Raw genomic sequence first — 27,747 nt, forward strand, 5'->3', positions numbered from 1 at the left:
GGGGGAAGAGTCACGAATCCCCTGGATCCGTGCCTGATACCATGTTGAAATCAAAATATTAAATGTGTAAAGCTATATGTAATCATTTAATTGTACCCATTATTCCCATGTCTACGTGTGTTCAGGCGTGGATACAAGGGAGGGCAATGCCCCCTCAAATTTTTTTAAAAAAAAAGGTCGGGGAAAAAATTATATGTATACATACTATGTAATATATTAAAACAATATTTAAAATTATTCTTATAACATATTTTCTTTATTAGATTATAATGATTTGTAAAATTCATATTGGTTTCGGTTGATTCTATTTATAGTTCTGTAATTTCTATTTTTTTATAATCGCATCAGCGTTGGCTAACGACGACGTAGACCGTTCACGTTATCGTCGTAATCACACATACTACATTGACTATTTCTATTATTACAATATTGAATATAATAAAACATTATCATTTTCCTACGGAATACAAACAACGACACAACGTTCAACGAGCAGTGAGAAAACAAGAGTATTTAAAAAATTGTAAGTAATTTGATTTTGAATTTTAATACACTGATTTGAATTAAAAACCAACTTTTGTGCATTTTAAATAATCTTATTTGATACAGTGAAGCGATGAGGGTTCTGAAAACAGATTTGAATTTATTTATTTACATATTTTATTTATTCCTATGGCCGAAAATTTTTTTCCCATGATGACTTTATACTGTCATCATAAAATGATTTTAAATTATTACATTTTCTTTACTTTCATAGGATACAAGTATTGATAAAAAGCGTTCTTCTTCAAAAATAAGTTCATTTTTCAAACCAATTTCAAAAAAAAACCACAGTTAAATGCAGCATACCTGAAGAACATATTTCAGATAATTCAGTAAAAGAACTTAATTCGAACATTGATTCAGTATTAGCTACTTATAGTCATGATTTCCATCTTCATTCGAATGACATAGGAGATTATATTGGAAAAAATATTGACAATTATACGAAGCGTGAACTTCTAGTGAATCATTGGGTACCACCAACAAATTACATATTTCCTTTCTCTGAGCATAATAAAAGCGGTAAATTAATACGTCGATTTCTTGGGTAACAACATTTAAATAATTTTATATGGTTAGTATTTTCACCATCAAAACAAGGTTTATATTGCAAATATTGTCCTTTGTTTAATGTACAAAAACAAGGTGATTTTCAACGAAATGTAGAATTACAAAAATTAGTTACTCAACCACTGACAAAGTTCACAAAATTACAAGGAAATACAGGGGATTTACATAGACATGAAATCACTAGATATCACAATGAGTCTGTCCAAATGGTTAAACTTTTTTTACAAAATTACAATAATCCCAAACTTCAAATACAAAACTTAGGTAGTAATAGGTATTACAACCTATTAGATACAAAACGAATGCAAGAAATAAAAGAAAATCAGGAAAGACTTATTCCAATTATAGAAAGTATTATATTTTTGGGAAGACAAAACATCCCTTTTCGAGGGCATAGAGACGATGGCCAACTAGATTTATCGTCTACCATTGAAGATGGAAGAAGTTCAATAAACGAAGGTAATTTTAAAGAGCTTTTAAAATTTCGAGTCAAAGCCGGAGATTCTATGCTTGAAAATCATCTGAAAAATTCTTCTTCAAAAGCAACATATATTAGCAAGACAATACAGAACGAGTTAATCGATTTATGTGGTAAAGAAATTTTAGACAGTTTTTTAAAAAAAATTACAGACAAGGATATTTTTTACAGTATAATTTTTGATGAAACCTTAGATGTGTCTAAACGATCGCAAATTAGTTTAGTTATAAGATATATTGATGAAATAACAATTAGAGAAGATTTTGTGGCATTTATAGATGCATTTGACGAAGCTCGACTTATTCAACTAAGGAGTTCTAATAATAAATTATGTGATGATGAAGAAGTAAATATAGACAGTTCTTTTGAAAATTATGAAAGTTGCAAAAATTTAGAAGAAATATCGATAACTGGGAAAATGCTAGGGAAAATTATTTTAAATCAACTGAGAAAAATGGGTCTGAATCTTAACAAATGTGCAGGTATTGGTACTGATGGTTGCAGTGTTATGACATCAGAAATTTATGGAGCTGTAGCTGAAATTATAAAGAGTTCACCGAATGACCGTAGATGTCCATGTTACAACCATTCTCTTAATATTTTTATTTCAAAATCAAGTAAAGTTCATAGTATACGAAATTTAGTTGGAATTATTAAAGAGGTTATTGGGTTTTTTTCTGTGGCAGCAAAACGTACAGTTATTTTGAAGAAATATGTTGGCCATCAGCTAAGAGGACTATGCGAAACGAGATGGGTTGAGAGACATGATGGAGTTACTAGGTTTTTACAAGACATGCCTAAAATTATTAATACATTAACTGAAATTACAACATGGAAAGATTCCCAAACTTCTGGAAAAGCAAAAATACTTGTAACAACATTATGTGACAGTGAATTTATTATTGCTATTTTTAGTTTTGCGCATTTGCTCAATTTCACTTATTGTTTAAGCAAAATTTTCCAAAAAAAATTTAGATTTGAATACACCAGCAAATACTATAAAAGATACATTACAAATTCTTTCCAAATGTTGTGAAAATGTTGATACAGAATTTTCAATTATTTTTAAATCATCTGAAAATTTAGCAAACATTATCGATGTAGAATTACGAATACCTAGATTATGTAGACAACAAAAAAATCGATCAAACTATTTTACTAACAACGTAGAAGACTATTACAGAATCTAGATATTCATTCCTTTATTGGATAATGTTATAGATGACTTAAAAACACGTTTTTCCCAAAATACATTGGAATTATTTCAGTTATCTTTTTTTCTTCCATCTAATTTTTTAAAATTACCAAATGACCAAAAAGAAGAAACTGACAAAATAAAATCAGTTGCTAAAGATTTTCAAAAATTGCTTAATAAAAATGAGTTATCCTCCCGATTAGTTGGTAAATACTATATTTGGAAAGAGAAGTGGATACGTGAATTTTAAAATGATTCATCAGTTATTTCTAACCATGCAATTGAAGTATTACAGAATTGTGATGAAGACGTTTTTCCTTTAATAAATAAAATATTAAAATTATTAATTACATTACCCATTAGTAATTCTAGCTCTGAAAGGTCATTCTCTTCACTACGGCGTCTTAAAACATGGCTAAGATCAACAATGTGTGAAACATGTTTGACTGGACTTGCATTATTAAACGTTCACAGAGACATTGCCATTGATGTTGAAGAATTAATTCAACGTTTCTCCAAAAGCAAAAGAAAAATTCCATTTGCAATTTAAAAACCATAAATAATAAGAAATTAACCTAATTTTAAGTTGTATATTTGATTAGAATTTATCATAAATTATAAATTACAGTAAAATTTAGAAAAAGTAATGTAATTAAACATTTGATAAGCAATAAAATAAAATCTTGAGAAACCTAAATATTTAAAAAAAAAATGTTTGTATTTATATTTTATGGTCTACTTAAAGGTAAATTTAATTTCAATCATTATTATGCTAGTGTCAAAATAAAAAAACACAAAAACCCCCCAAATATTTATTTTTTTTTTTTTTCCCCCCCCCCCCCCCCGTAAATCTATTCTGGATCCGCGCCTGCTTAGACTATATAATATAAACGTATATACGCGTGAATATTATACGCGTCGATTAATATATGCAAATTGATTGTACACGATGCATTTTTAATTATTGTTTAATTATTCATATGAATCAATTATCCACACTTCTCTTGGATTCAATTATTGAGGGCAATCGACACTTCTGTTGTGCGTCAAACGAATTATTTCTAATCAGTATATTATTATATATATATATATATATATATATATATATATCGAAGTCGGTACAGAATAATAATTAACTATCATGACTTTTTATGGGAAGATAAAATATATAGATTGTAATAATACGAAATAATTTGTTCGAAACGATTTCAATTCGACTATCTTACCGGCGGCAGCAGGGTGGTGAAACGATAAAAAAAAATATCAATAATCGAACAGCGGAAAATATTCTATCGAATCTGAGAAGGCGAAAATACCTAACATAATAATACTACTGCAGTAAGATTTGTTTGTGTACTCTTAATAATTCTGTATAGTACAGAGGACTGTGTAAACTATTGTACGTATATTCATGGTCGGTCGCAGAACATCTTGAACGCGAAATGTTTCGGACTGTTTTTTGTGCTGAACTAGTAAACTCGCGGTTTCTAAGCGTAATACATGTATTATTATTACACGTATAACTAGCTTTTGGTAGAGTTCTTGGGAAGTTTGTCCATGGCTTCTCACGCCCCGGGACTCGATTTACTCCGGTAGTGTATTTTAGGGCTCAAAGTCTCTTGACAGATGCACAACACTTATGTACGGTAAGCGATGACATGAGAACTCTATGCGACCGCGTGGAATTGAACGCGTTAGTAAAAATCTCGGTCATGATTAGGTACATCATTCCGGTATCTGTATTGACGCACATGTTTTAGGGATCTTGTATGTTTTATTTTTACAGGACCTATATTTACGAGTGGCTAACTCTCACGAAGGAACAGTCAAAGAATATTGTTAGTGAAATATGTTGTTATCAATTGACATAGATATACATACCCAAACGTTATGTATTTTATATACATTAAATTTACTCATACGTGTAAAGTTCAAACGGGAAACTTTTCAATATGATATTTTATTACTGAACAGTCGAATGTAGCTGTACTTAAGTTAAAACTTCAAACGTTATTTGTATTCAATATTGACAATTTCGATTTTATTGTAATTTTTTTACTACATAAGCAACCTTATAATTTGGATTTTCAGCACTTATGATTTTACGTGTCAATATTGGACTTGCGAATAGTGTTAACCTTTTTTTTCATTAATAATTTTTATTAGTGTACATAACGACATTTGGACTGAACCAGTTACATATTATCGAAAACTTTACCATGCGTTGTTCTCGTTTTTAATTGAGTATAAAAACAAAACAAAACATTTGTTAATGCTAATAGTGTATTAGTAATGCATACATAGGGCCAAATGTAAACTCCTACACTAATAACCTTTTACAATTTTTACCTGAAAATCAAAGATATTGTAATCTCCTACATAGAATTTTCCCTTTACAAAATTGGGTATTTAAATTTTCGATTTTGAAGTTGAAAAGCTCAAAAATATCATAGCTTGAAAATAATAAATATATATTTAACAAACAAACGCTTGAATCGAGCGTGTTTATACGCTGTATGATGATTCTCGAAGGTTATGTTATATCCATATTATATACTATATTATACATTCATATCGGTATTTGTAGTACAAAATATTTTAAATAGATCAGCGATATGGTGTTGAATATTGTCGAATAATGATAAGACATGATAATCTCGTTTGTATCAAAACAAATTGGCGTTTATTATCGCAGTCCGATATCGTAACGCTTGTAACTGTATAACTGCGTTTTGTTTGAATTTAGTATAGTGAATCTTTTGCGTCTTTCACCGTTTTGTGCAGTAAAGTTAGTCACTCTTATAGTTGTACATTATTACAAATTGCAATGGAATTCATGTACAGTTAGAATGGTAAAAAGTTATTAATAGTTGATAAATATAAATTTTTTTTACACTATAATGCAAAAAGTGACCAAAAACTTGGCGTTGTATTAATAATAAGTGTCAAAGTAAAATGTATACAAATAATACAGAGAATGAAATTATTGAAAAAAATGTAGTTCTAATGCACAATCATTATGAAGATACTACATTAAATCGCCAAGAAGTTAATAATTCACTGAAAAGGAAAGTAAGTGAAAACAATATATTTTAGAAAAGCCTTTCAAGTTTATTTTAACTGAAATCATAAATTTTAATAACGAAAATAATTTAAATAAAACTGATCTCAATTATATTAGACGAACTGTGTATAATGCACATATATCTATTTTGCCACCTTTGCCTAAAAGTATTGAAAAAGTTCACGATACTTTAAATTTAATGGATATAAAAACAAACCGTTCTGAACAATTTGTTTTATTAAATTATCAAGATAGTCATATTATTATATTTTCTTGTATAGAAAATTTAAAATTTCTTTGTTCTAACGAAAAAATATATTTAGATGGTATTTTCAATTATTGTTCAATACAATCAATTATTTATGTGCATTTATAATTGTTAAACATTTACAAGAAAATGTTATAAAGAATGTAAAATAAAATTTTTATTTTTATTACATTTTTTTTAATTGTTTTTCGTAATTTTGAAATGTATAGCATATATATTTAGTACAAAAATGTAACATTGAATAATTTTTTTAGTTAGTATGAGCATTTTAAATTCTAAATAGTTTTTAAAACTTGTAAACTAAAATAAATAAGAATGCATTTAATTTTTAAATATTAATACATTTTGAATTATACTTTGCAAAAACAAAGTAAAAAGTACAATGAATATAGTTTGTGAATTTAAAAAACAATACGTTTTTAAGAAATATTCCATTTTGTACAATTATCATGGTGATTTATAAAAATATACTTGTAGAATAATAAAAAATGTTCAAAATAAACATGGGTTGTTGGTGCATGTTTAAAATTGACTAATATAACCAAATTTTAACAGACAAATCATTGAAAATAATACCTTGAAGTAGTTTTGAAATTTATTTTATAACCATTAATCTTTTATTTATAATATTTGCAAATTGAGTTTTAATAATTGTACTATTTGCGCATTCATATTCATTCACAGAATTTTCCCCTGGTTTTCCTGTTTTAAAGCGTTTAATGAGTTTTCAAGTGATAAATTAAAAATTTTAAACTTTATGAAGTATTAAACGATACGTGAAAGATTTAGAAATTGTTGGCGACCAAATGTGCAAAAAATATGCAAAATATGCAAAGACATACAAGACATGCTCTAAAGTTGGAATATACAAAAATATGCTATGAATTTTGACTTTTATTATTTAATCAATTAACTAATGATTTATGGACACTCATTGATTGCATGTACATGATATAAAAAATAACAACAGGCATCTTATGTAAATTCCGGCCTTTACTTATAACTAATGTGCAATTTATGCAATTAGATACAATTCATCTAATATAAATTTATGTCGTAACGTTAGTTCTCACGCGGTTTGAAACGATGCACAATAATGGGCAGTAAGTATAATTCACTTTTGGGGTCTTCTTTTTTCCATTGTAAGAATATTCGTAGTGTTCCTTTAATCTGAGCGTCCCGAACGAAATCTTTAGGAGCTATAAAAACCTTAATGTCTACCAAAAACCCTTTGCAAATTTACGATAGTATACTGCTGATATGTATTATTGTAATATAATTGTTGTACAAATAACTATCACTCTTGCATACGAAATATCGCTGACAATGTTTGCGCGGTATAAATGGTATAATATTCTGTAACACGATACGCATCTAATCAATTTAACTTTAAAACTTTATTTACATGCATATTTGAAAACAATTATGACCGATTGATATTAATAATATAGATATGGACATTGTTTATTACAATATTTGTACATATTATATATATATATTACATATAAAAAAAAAAATATACCAATATTTTATTATAATATTTTAACATTATTATATTACATATTATATTATGTATTTTAGTAATTTATGTACATTAGATATACAGAAACTCACAGAAAACAAATTTAAAATATAGAATAAATGTAACTATTTAGTGGTAACATATATTAGATTGATATATATATACATCTAATACAATATAAAGGTAATAATGATCACATAGTTACTAAAATAACAAAACTATTGTACAACTAAAACAAAAGCAACATTAATTGACTTTCGCGGTGCTTAAACAGCATGCCAAAAAAAAAAAATAAAAAAAAATTGTATAATTTATTAAAAAAAAAAAAGGTTAAAGGAACTAAAGAAATACATCTATGTGAGCAAAATAGGACGTAGGTGGTAATTTGAATTTTTCTGATTAGAAGTATGCAGGGAAGTAGAAAATAAAAGTTCAATTTATAGTCATCAATAAATAAACTATTTTATACTAACTATTATATTAATTATTATATTTTTTTATTTTAGAAAATGGAGTTTTATGGTAGTTATTTTTTTGTGTTGCACTAGCCTAACCTAACCTGTACAAATGATATATTATTTTACAAGTCTAACAATAGAATACTATTTTCAACATTCAAATTAAAACCTTAATAATAAATAAGGTCATAAGTGTATTAGTACTTAAGTTTTGAAGTTTAAACTGATAAATTAAATAAAATTACATATTTAACGTAAAGAAAAATGTTGAGCGATATGAAAACATACAAATTAGACGACCATTTTTTTATTTATAGGAAGCCAGTGTTATACTAATTATTGCTACCTACATTTTTTTTAAAAAAAATACATCAATAATAAAGTATTATAAAATTTTAATATAACAAATATAATTATCTTAACAAAATAACAAATCACGTGGTGATTATTGCACATTATTTTTGTGTAAATCCATATGAATGTATATCCAAACACAATATTTAACGTTTTTGTAAATTAAACTGATTATTTAATTTATTAAACACAATATTATTATTATTTACATATTCAATTATGTATTGAAATTTAATACTATAAAAAAAAAAACATCACACTCAGAATAAAGGTTTACTTTTTAATTCAATTTTAATAAATACAAAAAAATAATATTAATAAATATAACTAATATCTATGAACGGAAGTTATTTCTAAGTAATAATACTAACTAAATATGATTGATATTATTTCAGTCATATTATTTTTTTTTAAGAAGATAAATCGTGTGTAGTGGAAATTTACATATAAAATAATGATAATTTTATTCATACATTTATATTTAACGTATTTGAATATTTCAGTTAATCAGCAATTAAGGAGTGCTACCAATCATGGAAAAAATTTTAAAGAATAAGTTAAAATGGTCAGAGGAATTTTAAGTGGAAGATGCGGCAGGGTGAGAGGTACCATGAAAATTATTGTAGAATAAAAAAGATAGAAAAAGAAGAAGAATAAGGAAGAGCCAACCGAATTGAGGGTCATATGAAGGTAGTTTTGGTATACGAGAGTAAGAAATGGAATACCGAACTGTATGAAGATGATGAAAGAAAATAATCGATCCCATATAGTTGGAAGAGAAGGTTTAGTGGTAAAGAAGAAAAAGAAGAAGAAATATTTAAGTTAGTTGAAATATTGTTTTTAATGTGTATAATAATATTGGGTGTTTTGTATAATATAATAGTTGAAAACAAAGAATAGTCTGGAATTTGTGTATAATACTACAAGTTTGATTAAAAAACATAACCAAAGAAAAAAATAATATGAAAACGAAATCATTATTTACGAAAATAAATTGTAATCGTGTCGCAAAGAGTTATTGTTTAGAGTATGTATTTTTTTTTGCGTTTCATTTCTTCTGGAAAATTGTTGTTAAAAGTTCGCGTTGTTATATTGTTACAATGTTGGTGCGGTAATGATATCACGGACGCAATAGACGAAAAAAAAAAAAACAAGAAAAACAAAAAAGAAAATTGTCAAATTTATTGTTTACATTTCTACAGAATCGTCGGCCTCCGCGATGGTATCCAAGTTGGTTAGGTCAACCACCGACATTGACGGTGGCTCCTGCAGTACGCTACTGAACTTAATGTCGAAACAGTCGGCTGCTATAGTGGCGGACCCGACGCCAACGGTAGCTGTGGTGGCGTTGGGCTTACCAGTGGCGATGGCCACGATCTCGGGCTGCGGATACCCGTTGCGGCCTATGTAGTTGGCCATGGCCACGCCGCCGCCACCACCATTAGCGATGGCCGCGGCGGCTACGGCAGTGGTGGTGGTGGTGGTGGTGGTGGTGGTGGTACTGCAGTGGTCATCATCGTCACCACCGCGGCCGCAGCCATCGTCGTCGCAGTCAGTAGAACCGTGACGGCCACCGCGGCGTCGCGTGTGTCAGGAGTCGGCGATGCCGTGCGCTGACGTTAGATCGCTTACGCTGCCGCTGCCGTCGCGCCGCTGGTATTCACCAACGCCCGCGCCCGGCACACCGTTGGCTGACGATGGCTGGTACAGCGTCTTGAGCTTGGTGGACACGCCGTGGTGCACAATGTTGAAGCACATGGCCGTCAGCGCCATGCCGGACAGTATGTACACGGAACAGAACCACACGGTCACCGTGCTGGTGAGCGTCATTTCCAGTGGCCGCGAGCTGCCACCATAGCCAATGGTGCTGAGCAGCATGAAGCAGAAGAAAACGCAGTCCAGGTACGTCTTACCGCCGGTGTCCAGCCGGTGCAGCACGGCCGCGCCACACCCGATGTACGCGGACATGAATGCAAACCCGACCAGCAGTAATGGCACGAAGCTCGCGCTGTCCGCGGCCATCTCGGCCGCCGCGATCGACGGCGATGTGCTGGTGGCCGCGGGCGCCGTCGACGTCGCGGCCGCCGATGACGCTGTCATTGCCGCCGCGCGGTCGGACACGCGCTGGAACACGTCGTCCGCGTCTCCGGGGCGCACGTAGTACGGCTCGAGCGCGTGTCCCGAGAACGTTTTCATGTGCATGTCGTATTCTTTGCGCTCACGTTTCAGCTTCATCCGCCGTTCCTTCTCCTCCATCAGCTTCTCGTCGTAACAGCAGTACCCGCACTTGGAGCACAGGCAACAGCATAACGATCTGCAACGTACGACCAAAAAGTTATTAGTCTGCACCGCGTTTTGACGCGTTTATGGATGCATTAACGGTTTCGTTTTATTATACTATAATGAGACCGAGAAATAAAAAAAATAAAAAACAAAAAAGAAATTGACTCTACGACGTGACTCGGAGGTATGGTGCGAATTCCTGGTCGATGTGGTCGAATTCGAATAACGCTGTGAAGACAGTATAGGTAATAGCACTATAGTGTTACTAAAATTTATCGTTGTCTTAACTAATTGTAATGGGACGAGGCTCGAGGACTTGCAGAGTGAGGATGAGCAAGTTTTGTTTAAATTAGAATTGAAATAGTGCGATTTATGTGCTAGTTTCACTGGAAAAAACCTCATATTTTTTTGAGCAATTTTCAACTCCTTTGTTCAAATAACGTCACTGGTCATTAACATAGTTGTATCATTTTTTATAGGAATCATTTAAAGCGACGTTAAACATCTGGAATTATACCTTACCCTAAGAAAAGGATCCAAGAAATTTTACATAGCGTGGAGTACAGGTTGAGCACATCGCTAGCCATTATTATTAAAAACCAGAAAAAATGACATTTTAGAAATATATACGTACGTATTACATTCATTCATTTACTTTACAAATACTGCATAAGTAACATAAGATATAATTTTTTATCGAATAAACTAGTAATTTGTTAAATTTAAATACGAAAACTGTCATTTATCACATAATTTTATAATCACAGTTATGTGTTAACGTTATTGTGTAAATACGATAAAAATTTCTTGTGGGATTTCAAAACGATTGCTCTGTTACTCTAATAAAAAACGGTGATATTCTTCGCTACCCCTTAATGATTTCCATATAGGTATGAGTGCGTATATAGCAATTTGTTATCATCATTATTCAGTAGAGGGTATATAAAAGAGAGAGGATTCTAACCACTCTGTTAGCTAGTCCTGAAAAAAAAAATATACTATATATTCAATCCCACCCTTCCATTTAATACTAAAATACTAAATACGTAACGTTTCGAAAGCTTAGTTACTCTCATATATTAATAAGTTTTAAAATTTTCGAACAGGAAATAATAATTATAAATCTGTGCAACCCACACCATTTTTTGTTATGACCTATCCTCTCAGACGTCTTCATATTATAGTCAAGCAAAACGACCAGTGTCGAGCTCGAGTGCCGAATTTGCCGAGAACAATAACAATAATTGAACGTTGTTCGATACGAGCGGTGGCAGTTGTAGCTGCCGTTTGCAGCTATTTCAAAACTGGTGAAATTTGCAACAATGCCAGCAATTAATTCGCGATAACAATTACATTTTATCGTCATAATTGGTTCGACCATAATTCTCGGAAATAAGTTTTTACGCGTTAATTATTATTAAACACGTAGTACGTCGCACGAAATTCGAGTGAAACCGAATAAATTAATAATTCAGTGGTTGTATAATATTTATGAAAGTAAAGCGTTAGATTATTTTAAAGATTTGCTCGAAAATAAACTTTCAACTTTGAAACGAACCGATTGAAATAGGACGTAAACATTTTTATAAATCATTTGTATTTCTTAGATATTTAACAGCGTACAATATAAAACGTACATAGAACGGTCACGAGTCAGGGCGTAAGGGTATTAAAAATTACTATAGTATAAATCAGAGATTCAAAAGCACAAGTCAAACATAACTAGATAAATATAAAAAATGTTCCAACTAAACCTATTAATAACTTTTTAGGCCTTTTTTGAGAAAGTTATGTAAATGCCTTTTATACAACAGAGACGTATTTATATAAATTAAAAAAAAAATATATCAGATATATCATAAATTATATTACATTAACGTAATATATGATAAGTTATTTTTAAGTATCTATTTAAGTAAATAATGTATGAAATAGTTGTTTAAGTAGAAACACTAATAATTATAACAAGTTATATTGCTGCCCTTAAGTTGAATTTATTATATTCATTGTTTGTGTGAATATTATTATGATACATTGATAAAACTCAAATGGTAATTTTAAAATACTACTCATCGGTATGCAATCAATGATTATATAACTATATATATATATATATATATATATATATATATATATATATATATTTAAATTGATTCGTTTTTATTTGTATGAAAGTGCACGATATACTTAAATTAAAATATTGTTAAACCTTCTGATTTTTTTTCTATTATATTATATACTTTATAAAAACTACCTATAGTTTGTTTGAACTTATTAAACCAAACCTCTTTTAGTGCGTTCAAATCAAATGGTTTTCATAACTTGCGTCATCCAAAAATATTAAAAAATGTATAGGTATTTGTGTTTCATAAAGTATTGAAGGGAGAATATAAAGATAAAAAAAATGACCCAAATGATCTATAAACAGATGTACTAAAAAGGGTAGAGGAATAAAATTAAGACCCTAAATCGTTAAACATGAGACGATAAAAAGAAAAAGTGATAACTGAAATAAAATAAAATTCTAGTCAATTCTACTTTCTAATATCGTCAAACGTATAGTATAAATTTTTTCTGCTCTATCGAATTTTTGAAAACAAATTGGTGCAGAGGTGCAGTGCACGTAACTTCAATAAAGATAAGATAAGTTAATAAAGTTAATATTTAATTTTAATAATTTTGTGTTAGTTCGCTGATGTAACAGTTGATTGAATTTTGTTATACATTTTAGATGTTTTACAAATTGTTAACCAACTGATTTTTAAATTTTATTTCGAATACTAGGAAGTTTATTTCCACACACTCGTAATAATATGACCTAAGAAATATGTTTATATTATATGTGTAATATTTTTTCGACTACACATTTGAATTTGATTGCACGTCCATCTTTAGATGCGTATATTCATTAGCGTTTGCATCCGAACAGAATTCCATCAACAGAAATTGAATAAACAGACATATTAATTACCTGGTAAATATTCCTCGGGCGCACCACGCTAACAAACCACCGATGCTCGACAAGTACACTAACATCAATGGGATGCCAATCAATGCGTACACCATTGTTACCATTTTACCTATAGCCGTTTTCGGAGTGATGTTTCCGTAACCTGAAAACAAGAATATATATTGTATTATAGATGCATTATTGATGTGCCATCCGCCTGGATAAAACAGAGACGAAAAAACGTCTCTGCGGATCGTCGAATATGTCGATTCGATTCAGAACTAGAAAAAACTGATCGGGTTCAAAAATAAAAACGTGCATATACATCACTGTTGTAATGCATGGGCAATTAATAATCGATCAAACGAGTAAGGTACACAGAAACAGGGTTACACTGCCTGGATAAACGACTAGTATCAAGTTTTCGATTAAAAATTATATTGTACCGATAACATAGAGTAATTATTCTTGATGCTGGTTTAGTTACTACATCGATCGAAATTGTTTTTTTTTCACGTATTTTATGTTATAATAGTTTTATAAGTTAGGCAATAGAGACTAAGACTTATTCAGCTAGGTGTTCAATTTGGCACGATAAAAATTTTGTTATCTCACAACTAGGGCTCGGAAGTCGATGACTTTAAAAACATTAAAAAATGACCTAAAAAAAGATGCAAATATGACATAAAAATGACCTAAATAATTACAAACATTTTTTTTAAATTAATAAAATACATTTTTTTAAATATTTTATTCTATTTTATTATAACATTTTATTTAAATCTATCAAAATTTACAAATTACTCAAAATATGACATAAAAATGACAACAAATGTTCTTAAAATATGAAATAAAAAAATGACAAGCATTTGTTTTATAAATTTATCACGGTGCAACACGATTGCGCAATTTTTCCTTTTTTGACCCGACTAATTACACCACGATTGCGTACCAAATTACATGTGTATTTTATGTTGTATATAAATTATTATACATAGTATATACACATGTAATTTAGTGCGCAATGGTGTGATTTTATCAGGTAAAAAGGGATCGGGGCGCAATCGTGTTGCAAATTTTTTGTGCAATCGCGGTGTAGTCGGGTCAAAAAGGAAAAATTGCGCAATCGTGTTACAGCCATTTATCAAAGCTTACAAATTACTCAAAAATCAAAATCATTGCATTGTACGATTAGAGCGTATTTTATGTTATCAAAAGTAAATCAATAATGATTATTTGTTAATAAATATTTATGTTTGGAAAAACTTCTCTCCACGTCTACTGAAGTGATTGGGAGACGCAGACGAGCCCTAATCGACGTTTTAATTTTTGCCATTTCGAAAATATTACGAAAAAATAATAAAATTTAAATTTAATAGGTATTATTCACTGTAACATGACAATGAAGCGACGGCTGTAATCGACGAGATAATATCGGATGCTAATCGAATATTAGGAAAAAATATTAAATTTAGGTATAATACTATTCACTACAACATGACAACGACGAATGTAATCAACAATATAAAATCGGAAGTTAATTATCGGCATAATAGTTGATAAGAAATGAACTACTGTGAAATCAGTAAAAATGACTAAAACTGTGGAAAAGTGATCTAAAAATGTCAAAAAATGACTTAAAAAGTAACAAACACCAAAAAATGCAAAATAATGCAAAATTAAAATTAGTTTTTTGGATTAACAGGCTAATGAAACACATTTGTGGCCAGGATAGCATCTTCTAAAAAGTTTGAAAAAAAAAAATGCAAAATGCATCAATATCCGAGCTCTACTCATAACATTTAATTCTAAAGCTATACCAATACAATGGATGTCCTCCAATTGTAATAGGTGGAATTATGTTTTCATTAAAATTCCACAAATCTGTGAAGGTATCTAATCATATTTTATCGACAGAAAACTGTTGGATATTTATATTGTGATTTCCAAATGATGGGTAAGTACATCAATTAGTATTGTTATTCATTGGAATTTGTATGTAAATAATAATGATTTTCAAGAAGTATTTTTCAAACTTCTATTTGCAACAGTTGGCGTTCAAGTAAAATAAATGACAGATGGATTTTTAAAATATGGCAAGAGTTTAATATTATTTGACTTAGGATTGTCAAAATATTACATTCACAAAGGGTAATATTATTTTAGGTTATGCACAAGAAAAGTATTTATTCTAGGAAAACAATTTTAATATTACTAAAAAAAAAAATTTTTTAAACAATCTCAACAATATTAGAGATGTTAAACTTTGTTTAACATCTTAGGTTTTTTTCTACAACCTTCTAAGATCTTTCGATAATTCAAGACTTTGAGTGTCATGATTCTTATTCAAGTCAACAAACAATTTTTAATGATTGTTTTTTATTGTTTAATAATTGTTTCAATTTTTAATGATTCAATTAAATTATTTGTATTTTTTAGATAGTATTTAAGAAAACACACTGTTTATTCGTCATGTACATTATTGAACTACATGTATTTAATTTTTTTTCGAGTTGTTCGAGTAATTTAATCGAATTTAGCAATCAAGAGTATTATGTATTTTCAATTCTGTATAGGTCTTAGAATTCCTATTAAATATTCTAAACATTTTTATACGCGCCTATCGTAATTTGTTGTTATAGAAGTCATCTATAGTTCGTATTAAAGTTCATTACTAGTATCAGAATTAGTTATCATATAGCCCATTCAGTCAATACATACAAATTCATTTGACAAACCAAAAATAATTGTTGGTCTATAATAATTATTATTATAGACTATGATAAACACGCCTGTCTTCAGAAATTTTCTGTTTCATGCGGGATAAAATTTCGTAAATAATAATTTGTTAATTTATCCACATATTGTTATAAATTATAACTTATAATTGTAAGGTGTGTTCTAAATTTGTTGACTGAATACGATCATTATATATGGTACGTTACATATAAAAATACTTGTATACTCGTATATCGGTGTAAAATATTCTTTCATACCGTCATAAGGTTTGTAAAATAATTTTTTTATTATTTTTGTTGATACTTTGCAACTATCAATTCTTCTAATTTAAATTCATTTAAATTTAAATTTTATTAAACACTTAATAAAATAAAAATAAAAATTAGTAAATGTTTAATATTCATAAATAGACAAAAAGTTTATTTATAGAAATAAATAAATAAATGTTTAGCCTGGAGTATTAACATATTTGTAAATTAGAACGATTTCAAATTAAAAAATCATCGTCATATGTACAAAGTTAATAATATAGTTGCGATTGTATTGACTTTGTACAACCTGATGATGAATTTTTAATTCGAAACCAGTCGTACTTTACAAATATAATAATACTCCAGGCTAAGTAATTATTTATATATTTCTTCTTATTTATTCGGCTAAAGTATCACAGATTGTATTACAAATTGTATCATTCTAAAAATGTTTTCATTGGTGTTTGTTTATTTCAAATTATTAATACCAATACGTGTAATCAAAAATTTATAATACAGCAAGTTTAAGAATATGTGTGAAAAAATACTTCAGTTGATTGTATTTGCTAAAAGTATCGTAAATTGTAGTCTCATTTTCATGTGTAATTTATTTTTATACCTCTTGTTTGAAAATTAGTTTTTTTAAAGCCTTTATATGGAAAATGTTCACTTTATTTTAAGCGTCACATTATATAACGGTGCAAATGTATGTGCTTAATTGATTAATTAGACGTATATTTATTAAATCAATTTAAAACGAAAATAACTTTTTATCAATACATTTTCGTAAATTTTTTTTGGATATCTTTAAGTACATAAACTGACATTTATATTGTTTTTTTTTATTTTATAGTTAGATTTAAATTATTTGTATTTATCAAATAAGACTTTTTGATTTAAATTAAACCTCGAAGTTAACTTTTAATAAGTTTGTTTGGTTTACGTATGGAAACATTAATTAATTAATTGTTTGATTTTTTCAATCAATTAATTTAGTAGAAACAACTCATTAAAATTAACATAAAATATGGTTATAGGGACCGTATGTTAATCAAAAATGTTATCCGTGATACAGGAAATAAAAATACATGGCATATAATTGATAATGGGCACTGGGAACAGTTGTTGAAGTGCCCTAAATCAAAAGGTTCAACAAAAGAAAGAAAAATAAATAATTACCGATATTTTATAAAAAAATGATATTTTGAACACAGTACTATGTTGTAATTATTATAATCAAGGCTTGAAAGTTTTAGTATTTGCATATTTCTTTAAAAAGCGTATATTGAAATTTTAGTTCGATATAAAGTTGATCCATATACACAGATTTCAAATACTAAAATTGTTATTGCATAATTATGCGTAGGAGTACGCAAATTTTAGGTTATTTTATATGCATAATTCATAGATTTAATGAAATAATTTTTTTTTTTTTACAAATTGATAGTTCATCAAAAATTTTTAGAAAAAATATTTTTAATAATTATATGACAACCAAAATTCTACATTTTATAACGTTTGACAAAATAAATTAATAAAATAATTTCTATTAATAATAGCTATTTTAGTATTGACCTCAATGTACTTAACAATTATGTTATAATTTATATTGTATTGAAAAATTGTAAAAGTGATCGCCAACTGGCCTAAATTATTTTTTATCTAAATTTACTAAGGCATTATTATTGTACCATAATATAAAATGGTCGTTGTCTGTATTTATACATTTATACTCAAGAAGATTGAAGTTTGATTAAGATTGTATAGTTTGTATAACAGGAAAACTCAACAATACAAGTGTTTATTTTTTTTTAATTTTCTTTTAATTTTTTTCCCTGTGCTTGATTTATGTAAATTGTATTTTATTTTAAATTGCTAATTTTTGTATATTTTTAAAATTTTTACTGCATATTATACCGCATATTTAAGTACTTTTTAGCGTATAAAGTTCAAAGTTTTTTTAATAAAGATTCGAACCTTGATTATAACCAAATACATTATTAGTGCTATATCAGCTGATTATCTATTCGTATGATTGTTAAATTTGTATACATTGAAAAGTTAAGCCACTTATTAACGCTGTAAAAGCGGTGGCCTTGTTGGATGAACAATTGAAAATGTTTTTCACAATCGCCACCAATGAATGGTATAGTTAAAAACAACTATTTTAATTGGTAAGGTACCATAATTAATTGCACTTAATTTCAAATGAAAATAATTTAGTTGCCCAGCTAATGTAAAAAAACTGAGTTTTAAACATAATGTGCTGTACCGGTTTTACATTTTTATAGTGTAAATATGCTTTTGGTAAGAAAAGTTGTTAACAAATGAATACTTCTTTTACTCTACGATAAAACATAAACCGAAGAAAGCACATAAAATAGAATTGGTAATGTATATATGCTTATAGTTTATTAGTTACCACTGTGAAGGCTATTTTCTTATAATAAGTCACACAATGAAATATATCGCATTGCAGTGGGTCTTTAAGAGAAATTATTTTTCTTCTTTCTTCTTTCAATTAGCTCGTGAAAAGAGATGTTTCTGTTTTTGATTTTCCTCCATAAAATATGCAGACTATATGCAAATTTGTTAAGAATATTATGTAAATTTTTCAGAATCGCTTCGAGTTTTGTGGCCAGGGTAACAACTGTTTCTGGCGTATACGTCCCATAAAGATACTATTTCAGGCAATCGGTCGAACCGATTTCAATCTCTTTTGTTTGTCGGAAAAAAATAAAGTGTGTCGAAAAATAAAGTGAGATATCACTATCGACATGCATTTCGAGTTTTACGTATGTGCGTACGTACGTATACACACACACACACACACACACACACACATATGTATATATATATATATACGTATATAGGTATATAAATCTATTTTTCACGTCAGTTTTGATATTGTTTTTATATTATGAAAATTTTTATCGACACCCTGTTACTACCACCAGCAGTTACATGCATACATCCAATTGACTCGTATATTATTATTTTTGACAGTGGTGATAGTAAGAATTTTGAAAATAAAAATGTATTCACTGCAGTTTCTGTTCAATATATTAACGGGAAAATTAAATTACAGCAATAAGATAAAAAATACGAGTAGGATAAATGTTAATTGAATAATTTTATGTAGATTGAATACTCATTGTGAATTGTAAATTACGATAGATCATATTATTATCATGTTTGTACACAAAATAGTAAACAATTCTTATTAATACATATTATATTTTAAAAATCATAATTTGACTAGATGTAATTATATATGATATAAAATTTATTTTTTAATATTTAAATATTATATTTACTCTTACTAAAATTTAATTAAAATCGAGTTATCTATCATTTGTGTGTTTAATTTATAATGACTATATGTCTAGACAGAATTTTGGTAAGCTGCTAGGTAAAATATTATCATTTTAACACGTTTAACTGCCATGCGGCCGCCGGCGTCCGCAGAATTACCTATTACTTCATACCTATTAGTAGTTAAATTAAAATATCAAATACATTTGTTGATAAGTAGTAGCTGGAAACTTTTGAAAGCATTGGAAAGTTTACAAATTTTATCTTATTTTAAAATTTTTTTTTTTTACAATATACTAACAGTGCAGCTCTTTGCTGACATATATTTTTAATTGATAAAATATAATTCTTATATTGAAGCCTGTAGTTCGCCGATAATTATTGTCTACTAATTGTGAAGATGTTGGATGAAGATCGCATTTTGTTTCAAAAAAGACTTAATGAACTTACCATGTTATCGATTCATCTAGATATAAATATTACTACTGATAGAACTATTGACGAATTGGAAAATAAAAGAGAGAGGCTAGGATTTATTATATAGGTTATAATTAATGAAATTACATTTTTCAATAAGAAGATAATAAAACAGATAAAAATTTAATTTTGATCATTTTATATTAATTTATAAAAAAATGTATGATGACACCCCCCTCCCCCAAATTGTTTGTAAATACGCCACTGCTAACTGTTATACAACTATATGAATAAATATATTTTAAAGCGTAACGTGTATTGACGGGGTTTAGTTAATATATTTTACAAAAAACATTAATGTGAAGAATATAGTATAATATTAAAAAAATTTGACATTTTTAGTACAAAATGTATTAATTGATAATGCAGTGAACATGTAAAGTTAGTAATAGTATTTTCTTCAGTCTGAAATAAAAAAAATAGTCGAAAAATAAATTATGCTAATATTTTCTAAATTATAATTTATTAGAAAAGTGGATTACTTAGAAACTTAAAAACATAGTTATATAGTGTCAAATAATAATAAATGTACAATTAACGAAATCTTCTTACCGACCGCAGTCAAAACAATATTGGATTATGAAAAAAAAAATTTATGGGGACATGGCTTTAGGTGGTTGGAAATAATGGGAATTTGTATAATATTTTAATTAGTCTTCTTTGACACTTGTGAAGACGGTAAAAGCATAAAATGCTCTAAAACTTGAAAAATTAAAAAAAAAAAAAATTTAAATATTTTTAATTTATTTCATATGTAAAAATCCAAAAAAAATGTATAAGTATATTAAATTATTATTTATGAACGAATAGATAAAAAACAGGAAAAATCATGTTCGTGGATTTTTCTATCATTTTAATGGAAATCATCGAATTCATGAATAGAAACAAATTTAATGCTTAATATTTAAATTTTTAGGAAAAAATAATGATAAAACGGGAGAAATAATATTATAAATCTAAAATTCGGAAAATAGGCCGTTAAAAATCGTAGGTTTGAAAGCTTTTTATTCAATGGCGTATTTATATGAAGCATTATACACATGTGCCCGCAGTGACAGGTTTGAAGAATATATTTTGTTATTAATCATTAATAAAAATTATTTTAATTGTGTTTCAGTATTTAAATAAAATTTGTTTTGCATACTTACCTAATTAATAAATATTTTATAGTTGGTAATTAAATAATAATTCAGTTAGTGTGGTATATTATTTAAGTTTTACAGAGCAACAAATTTCCAGAGGCCTACCCGTGAGATATATGTAAATACGCCTCTACTTATTACGTAAGACAAATTTTTAGTTTACTATTTTCATCAGTGTTCCACGAGTGCTCTGATTATTATCGTTTTTGTTGTTGTAGAAAGCGAATGCGTTGTCGTCTTAAACATTTGATGCGACACACGAAAAACGTAGGCAACGTCGACAGAGTTAGAACATTAAGTATAAATATACGTTGTATATGTTATTATATAGTCATCCTGTACACGACAAAATACGGACTACGGTGTACACGTACACCAAATAGAAACACAATTTAATATACAATGATATTTCACGGCAGCGGTGGCGTTGAATCGCGTTTCGAAAAACAGCAAAACTTTTTCCTCCACCATTTCTTCATTTTTCCTCATCCAACCAGCATCAGTACTTCCGGTGATTTTTGTTTTCTTTGGTAAAAGCAATTTAATTCGCGTTTTATATACCTACACCTCACGAGACGCTATTTGCTCTTGTATACGACCACGCACACAAATCCCTTGTACGTGGTCCTTCGTGGACAAATAATAACAACCACTGTACACCACTCTATCGCCCCGGCAGATAACTTATCGATCACCGCAAACAAACCGATGTACGACGACGAAACGGAGCCATTAGTCGCGGTAAAGGTCGTGGGATATTGTCAGCTGGGTTTGTAATACTGCCTTGTATTTTGTTTTATTTTTGGTTTTTTCTTTTCTTTTTCTATCCCGTTCTGTTCGTTCGTCGACGTTCCAATCCTCCTTCTCGGATCTTATCGTTTTCTCCGCGGTCCGTCGTAGATGCGTGCGTCGACCAACAACTTTCAAACCATTACAGAACGTTAACATTCCTTGGGTTGTATTATGAAGTCGGATTTGACTTGTTCCAGCAAAACAAACGGGAAATAAAATGAAAATATGAATAAATAAAAACCACTCAATTTCTACACATTGCGTGGATCGAACCGCGTCTCAAAATAACTTGCATGCACTGTACGGTGTAATATATAGTCCAAATATTATTTTAATGAGATTCATTCCATTCATCGAGTTTGTAATAGTTATCAAATAATCATAATCAAATAATTATATATTAATAATTGTACTTCAGATGTTTTAAAATATGGTTAAATTAATTTTCAGAAACAACAAGTTGTACTCGACACTATCCGAGGATTTCAGTATACTGAAAATGTACTAAATAACATTTTGAATTCTTTGAACAATTGTAAACGTTTAACCATTTTTCCACAAAAAAATATCGGGATTATTAAGGGCCTACTTTCAAAAAAATAACACGAGTTAACTGCTCTTCAGAAAAATATTTACTAAAAATCTAAAAATCATCAGCATTTATGCGAAAATAATGAAAATAAATGTTGATGCAAAATACAATTTTTATATAAAATAACAAAAATGATTATAGATTTAGAAAAAAATGTCTACTGTGATCATCTATGGAATTATAAAATATTATGTAAATCATTTAATATTTTAAATGGAATAAGGAAATGTCAAATTAATTTTACTAACGTTTTTCATTATATAAATGTCATATTCGCTTTTGAAAGTAATACATTAAGATATTTTGCGTCAAGAGACAATGTTTTACCAGTGCTATTATTCGTTCACCTGCCAACACAAAGCATATTTTTGCACAGTGAATAGTTTTTAAATATTTAATTAATATTAATATTTTTTCATTTATATTACAGTAATTAACTAGCATACTTTTGACTAAAATTTTACTGTTACTAAAATATTTGAGGCTGTACGCCTGGAATATTCCTTTATTTTGTTTACTCTTAGTTTACCTACATAATACGAGTATATGTGAATATACAATCATACTGTGATTCTATTGTACTTACTTATAATAATAGTAAATAAGAAAATACAGATTTGTCTAGAATACACATATAAGTAATTGTACACAATATAGTAACTAAATTATAAGCATACTTAGTAGAAACCCAAAAAGCTACACCTAATTAATTTTATAAATATAATATATTAATAACCAGGGCTAGGATTTGTATGCAACACCATGTTTTTTTTGCGACTTCTGATTATTGATTTTGTCAGTAATGTTCACGAATCACCTCATGATGAGATACATGGTGGTATTTTTATTTTGCATGTTTTTGCATATTTTAGATATAATGCATATTATTGCATATATTGAATAAAATGAATACTATTACATATTTCGATTATAAGAATGCGAAAAATTGATGTTTTTAGTATATTTTGTAATTAATATTTATAATTTAATATTAATACTTCTTATTTAATTTTAGACCTGCTGATTAAAGTATAAGACTTGGTTATTTTTGTCAAACATAAAATTTATTTTAAATTATTTTTGTTTTATTTTATTTTTCAATTATATTATATTAAGTTACATTTTTAAAAATGTATACTTTGTTTTGTTATTGGTAAGTTAATCAATTATTTTCTTATATTTATAGTTAATGAATAAACGATATAACTTTTCAAGATAGGTATATGAATAAATTACTTTTATAAATTTAATAAATAATTATGTTGTACGTAAATACATAGCGTTGCTCACAGGCAACAAACTAAAAAATTGGTTTTTTAGAGACTTAAAATACCAATTTTTTTTTAGGAATTTCTCCTTCATTAGGACTAATATAACAACCCAAAAAAATTAAATAATGAAAAATAAAAAAAATCATGCATTGTAGGGTTAAGAAAAAAAATCTAACCACTGATGTATTTCAATAAACAAATTTTTTTTTTTAACTATATTTTTATGTTTATCTTATAAAAATTTAAATGCATATTTTGGTAAATAAAATGCATATTTTACAATTTTTTATTGCATACAAATCCTAGCCCTGTTAATAACGTTTAAAAATGATTTGATGTATCAAATATTGTAACTGTAAAGAATTTTTTCGATTTTTGGTAAGATTTTGAATAAGAGGCACATACATTATAGTTGCATACTAAGGTATTGAAATTATTATTTAATTTAATTTATTTAATTTTGTAATTTTGTAAAAACTGTAACTAATACACCTATATTATAACCTACTAAACTTATAAAACTATAATCTAACTGAAATATTTATATTTTTGATGAAGATTTGCCCTTATCTTCCCATCAGAAGACATTGAACATATGATTATATAACTGGAATGAACAAAACATAGTTGATTTTAAATTCATATCAACATACATGAAAATGAAATATACACGCATAAAAACTAATTCTACATAATAGTGTATATAAAATCGAGGTAAGATAACGATCATCCAATGAGTTTAGTTGGGTGATAAATTCCGTTAACCGATTATAAATTATGTTTCGTAAAACAATGTGGGGCTTCCTATCTACGCATTACTACATGCATTGAAATTCTAAACTTTCCACCTACTTTGAACGTAGCTCGAAATGTCATATTGTATATATTGTATAATAAAAGGACATTAGTTTTGTTTCTAAACTACTGGAGGACAATTAATAGAAGAAGGCTTAAGAACGCAGGATGATCGGCGCCACCGTACTGTAACAGTATAACACTGGTATTTTTATTGCAATGATAGGTTCAATAAGTTGCTCGCGAAATCGTTTTACGACTATGATACCAAATAATTTGCGAATTAATTGGAATAACACATCACTTTTATATGTGCCAGAATATTTGTTCTATAAAAGTGACATTAAGTTAAATAAAGACTACCTACACGTATTGTTTAGCTATTACAAACACATATTTTGATGTATTTAGTAAATATAAATTAATTTATTTCGAAAATATATTGAAGTAATAATGTAATATTTATTATTTTGTTAAAAAAACTAAATTAGCTTTAATTAAATTATTTTCAAAATCAACACCGACCATTTTAATTTAAAATTGATGTAAAAATATGTATATATATGTAGATATATTTGTTTAATTATAGCGAAAACATTATTATGGTAAACTCAGTGTTCGAGTGTGTTTTTGACAAGCCTATTTTAATGTTTGAAATTATTTTCAATGAATTAAAATATCTTATACAACTTTAGAAGTTAATTTTTATCAATATATGTATCAGAAGAGTACTATTTGAAAGTATAGCTCCTATTGTGTAATGTGTTTAACATTTGCAATATAATAAATGAAATCGCAAGAAAAACGGCAATAAATAAAGATAATATAAAATATTTAAAAATTGATAGTAAAATAATTGACGTTCAAAAGGAACCTAGTTTAGCATGTAATGCATTTAAAGACTTCTTTTCTACAATTGGTATAAATTTATCCAAAAACTTAAATAATATTGAAAATACAAAAACACAATTACCAAAACAAATGTTGACTTTTTTTTTTTTTAATCAATATTAATATAATTTAAGTTATAAAACTAATAAATAACTTAAAATATGACACAAAAACAGGTCCTGATAACTTATCAGTAAAACTGTTAAAAATAACTAAATAATAATTCAATATACTCCAAAATAAATAGTCACTTAAGTCAAATATTTAGGTCTGATTTTCGATTATAATATGAGATGTCATACATATTTTAAACATTACAACGCGGTTAAGGACAATCATGTTTAAATGTTACAATATACAAAATTGAATCTCTTAAGATAACCTGAGAATTATAAACATGTTTCTTTATCAATTGATTTTCCAATATAGAATTATAGTTTGGGGGGGGGTGCTACTGATAATACACTAAGACCACTGAATACATAGCAAAACAAAGTCATTAGTATTTGCCTAAGTAAAAAAGATAAAATTGGATTTTCAAACAAAAAGTATATACAAACTTGATGTACTACCTGTGAGTCAACTATATGAGAAATTTACTATTTCTTTTATATTAAAAAAACTTCCATAAAAAATAAAAAAATAAAAATATTTGAAATAAACGAGAAACATTAGCCTACAGTGTTGGGACTTATCTAGATAGATTTGTTGTCATATTTTATCTTATCTAGTTAATTGTCTGTATTCTTGCCAAGATTAGAGTTATTTTTATTCTTGTATAGAGACGAATCCAACAAATCAGAGATCTTCAAAATTGGTCCAGCCGTTCTTGAATTATAAATTCTGTAAATAACCTGACTTTCTTTTATACATAGAGATTTTCTATTCATAATCATATTTCGTGTATTATTAATAAGTAATTATTATTTCTTGGTATGACATTTTGTTTGTATTTTCATGTCAGGAAATAAGTTTTGTTATTTTTAAACTTAATTTCTTATTTTTCTATGGAATTTCCAAATATAGTAAGTATTTGATTTTAGTATACACACGTAACTCATACGCTCAATAGTCAATACTTCACTCATAGAACCCGTTAAGTCGTAACTACTTATAGAATAATAAAAATCATCAAATTAATATTATATGGAAAACAATATTGTTAACTTGAAATAATTTTTTATGTATTCTGTATTCATCCTGATACCTACAGAGCAATATTAATTTTTTTTTTTTTTTGCGTAAAATTTTAGTGATTAACTATCATTAAATATTGTACATTTACATAAATACTGCTTAATGGTACACTACATTACTACAATAAACATTAAACACCTAGGTACCTATTGATAATAATGATTATAATCAGGGATGTATTTAAGGGGTGAGCCCATGGGGCCCGTGCCCCTCCCCATTCACCGTATTTTATACTTTATTTAATATTGTAGACCCTCTTATTTTTCACGCACGGGCACTCGGTGAAATACTGAAATATATCAATATACATGATAATATGATACCATCGATTAAACGGATTAGCATTGTATACACCCTGAAATAATTATAAAATCTGAAGAAGTAGTTGATGCATATGCTAATAAACACCCCAGACGTCTTCAGTTATTGTAATTACAAAAATTATATTTACAAATATGTTTAATTATAAATTTATGTAATAAAAGTTTATGTTTCTATCAAACACTTGTATTTTGATTATTTGGTTATGAATAACGACAGTTTTTTGAGATGGAAAAATTATAACTAAGTATACTTTGAACTTTTTATTTATACCCCCCC

General features: G+C 28.0%; 1 protein-coding gene across 1 annotated transcript in view; it reads right to left on the reverse strand.

The window, feature by feature from the left end:
* Positions 1-10,023: 10,023 nt before the first annotated feature.
* Positions 10,024-27,747, reverse strand: part of LOC112679716 — a 69,493-nt gene continuing 51,769 nt past the window's right edge. The window contains exons 2-3 of the mRNA XM_025549604.1: positions 13,707-13,848; positions 10,024-10,766 (exon numbers count right to left, since the gene is read on the reverse strand). Of these exons, the coding sequence (XP_025405389.1) occupies positions 10,043-10,766; positions 13,707-13,848 (866 nt within the window). The 3' untranslated portion in view covers positions 10,024-10,042. The remainder of the gene's footprint in view (positions 10,767-13,706; positions 13,849-27,747) is intronic.

This window comes from Sipha flava, unplaced genomic scaffold, assembly GCF_003268045.1.
Source record: "Sipha flava isolate LNK unplaced genomic scaffold, YSA_version1 167_pilon_pilon, whole genome shotgun sequence".
NCBI lineage: Eukaryota > Metazoa > Arthropoda > Insecta > Hemiptera > Aphididae > Sipha > Sipha flava.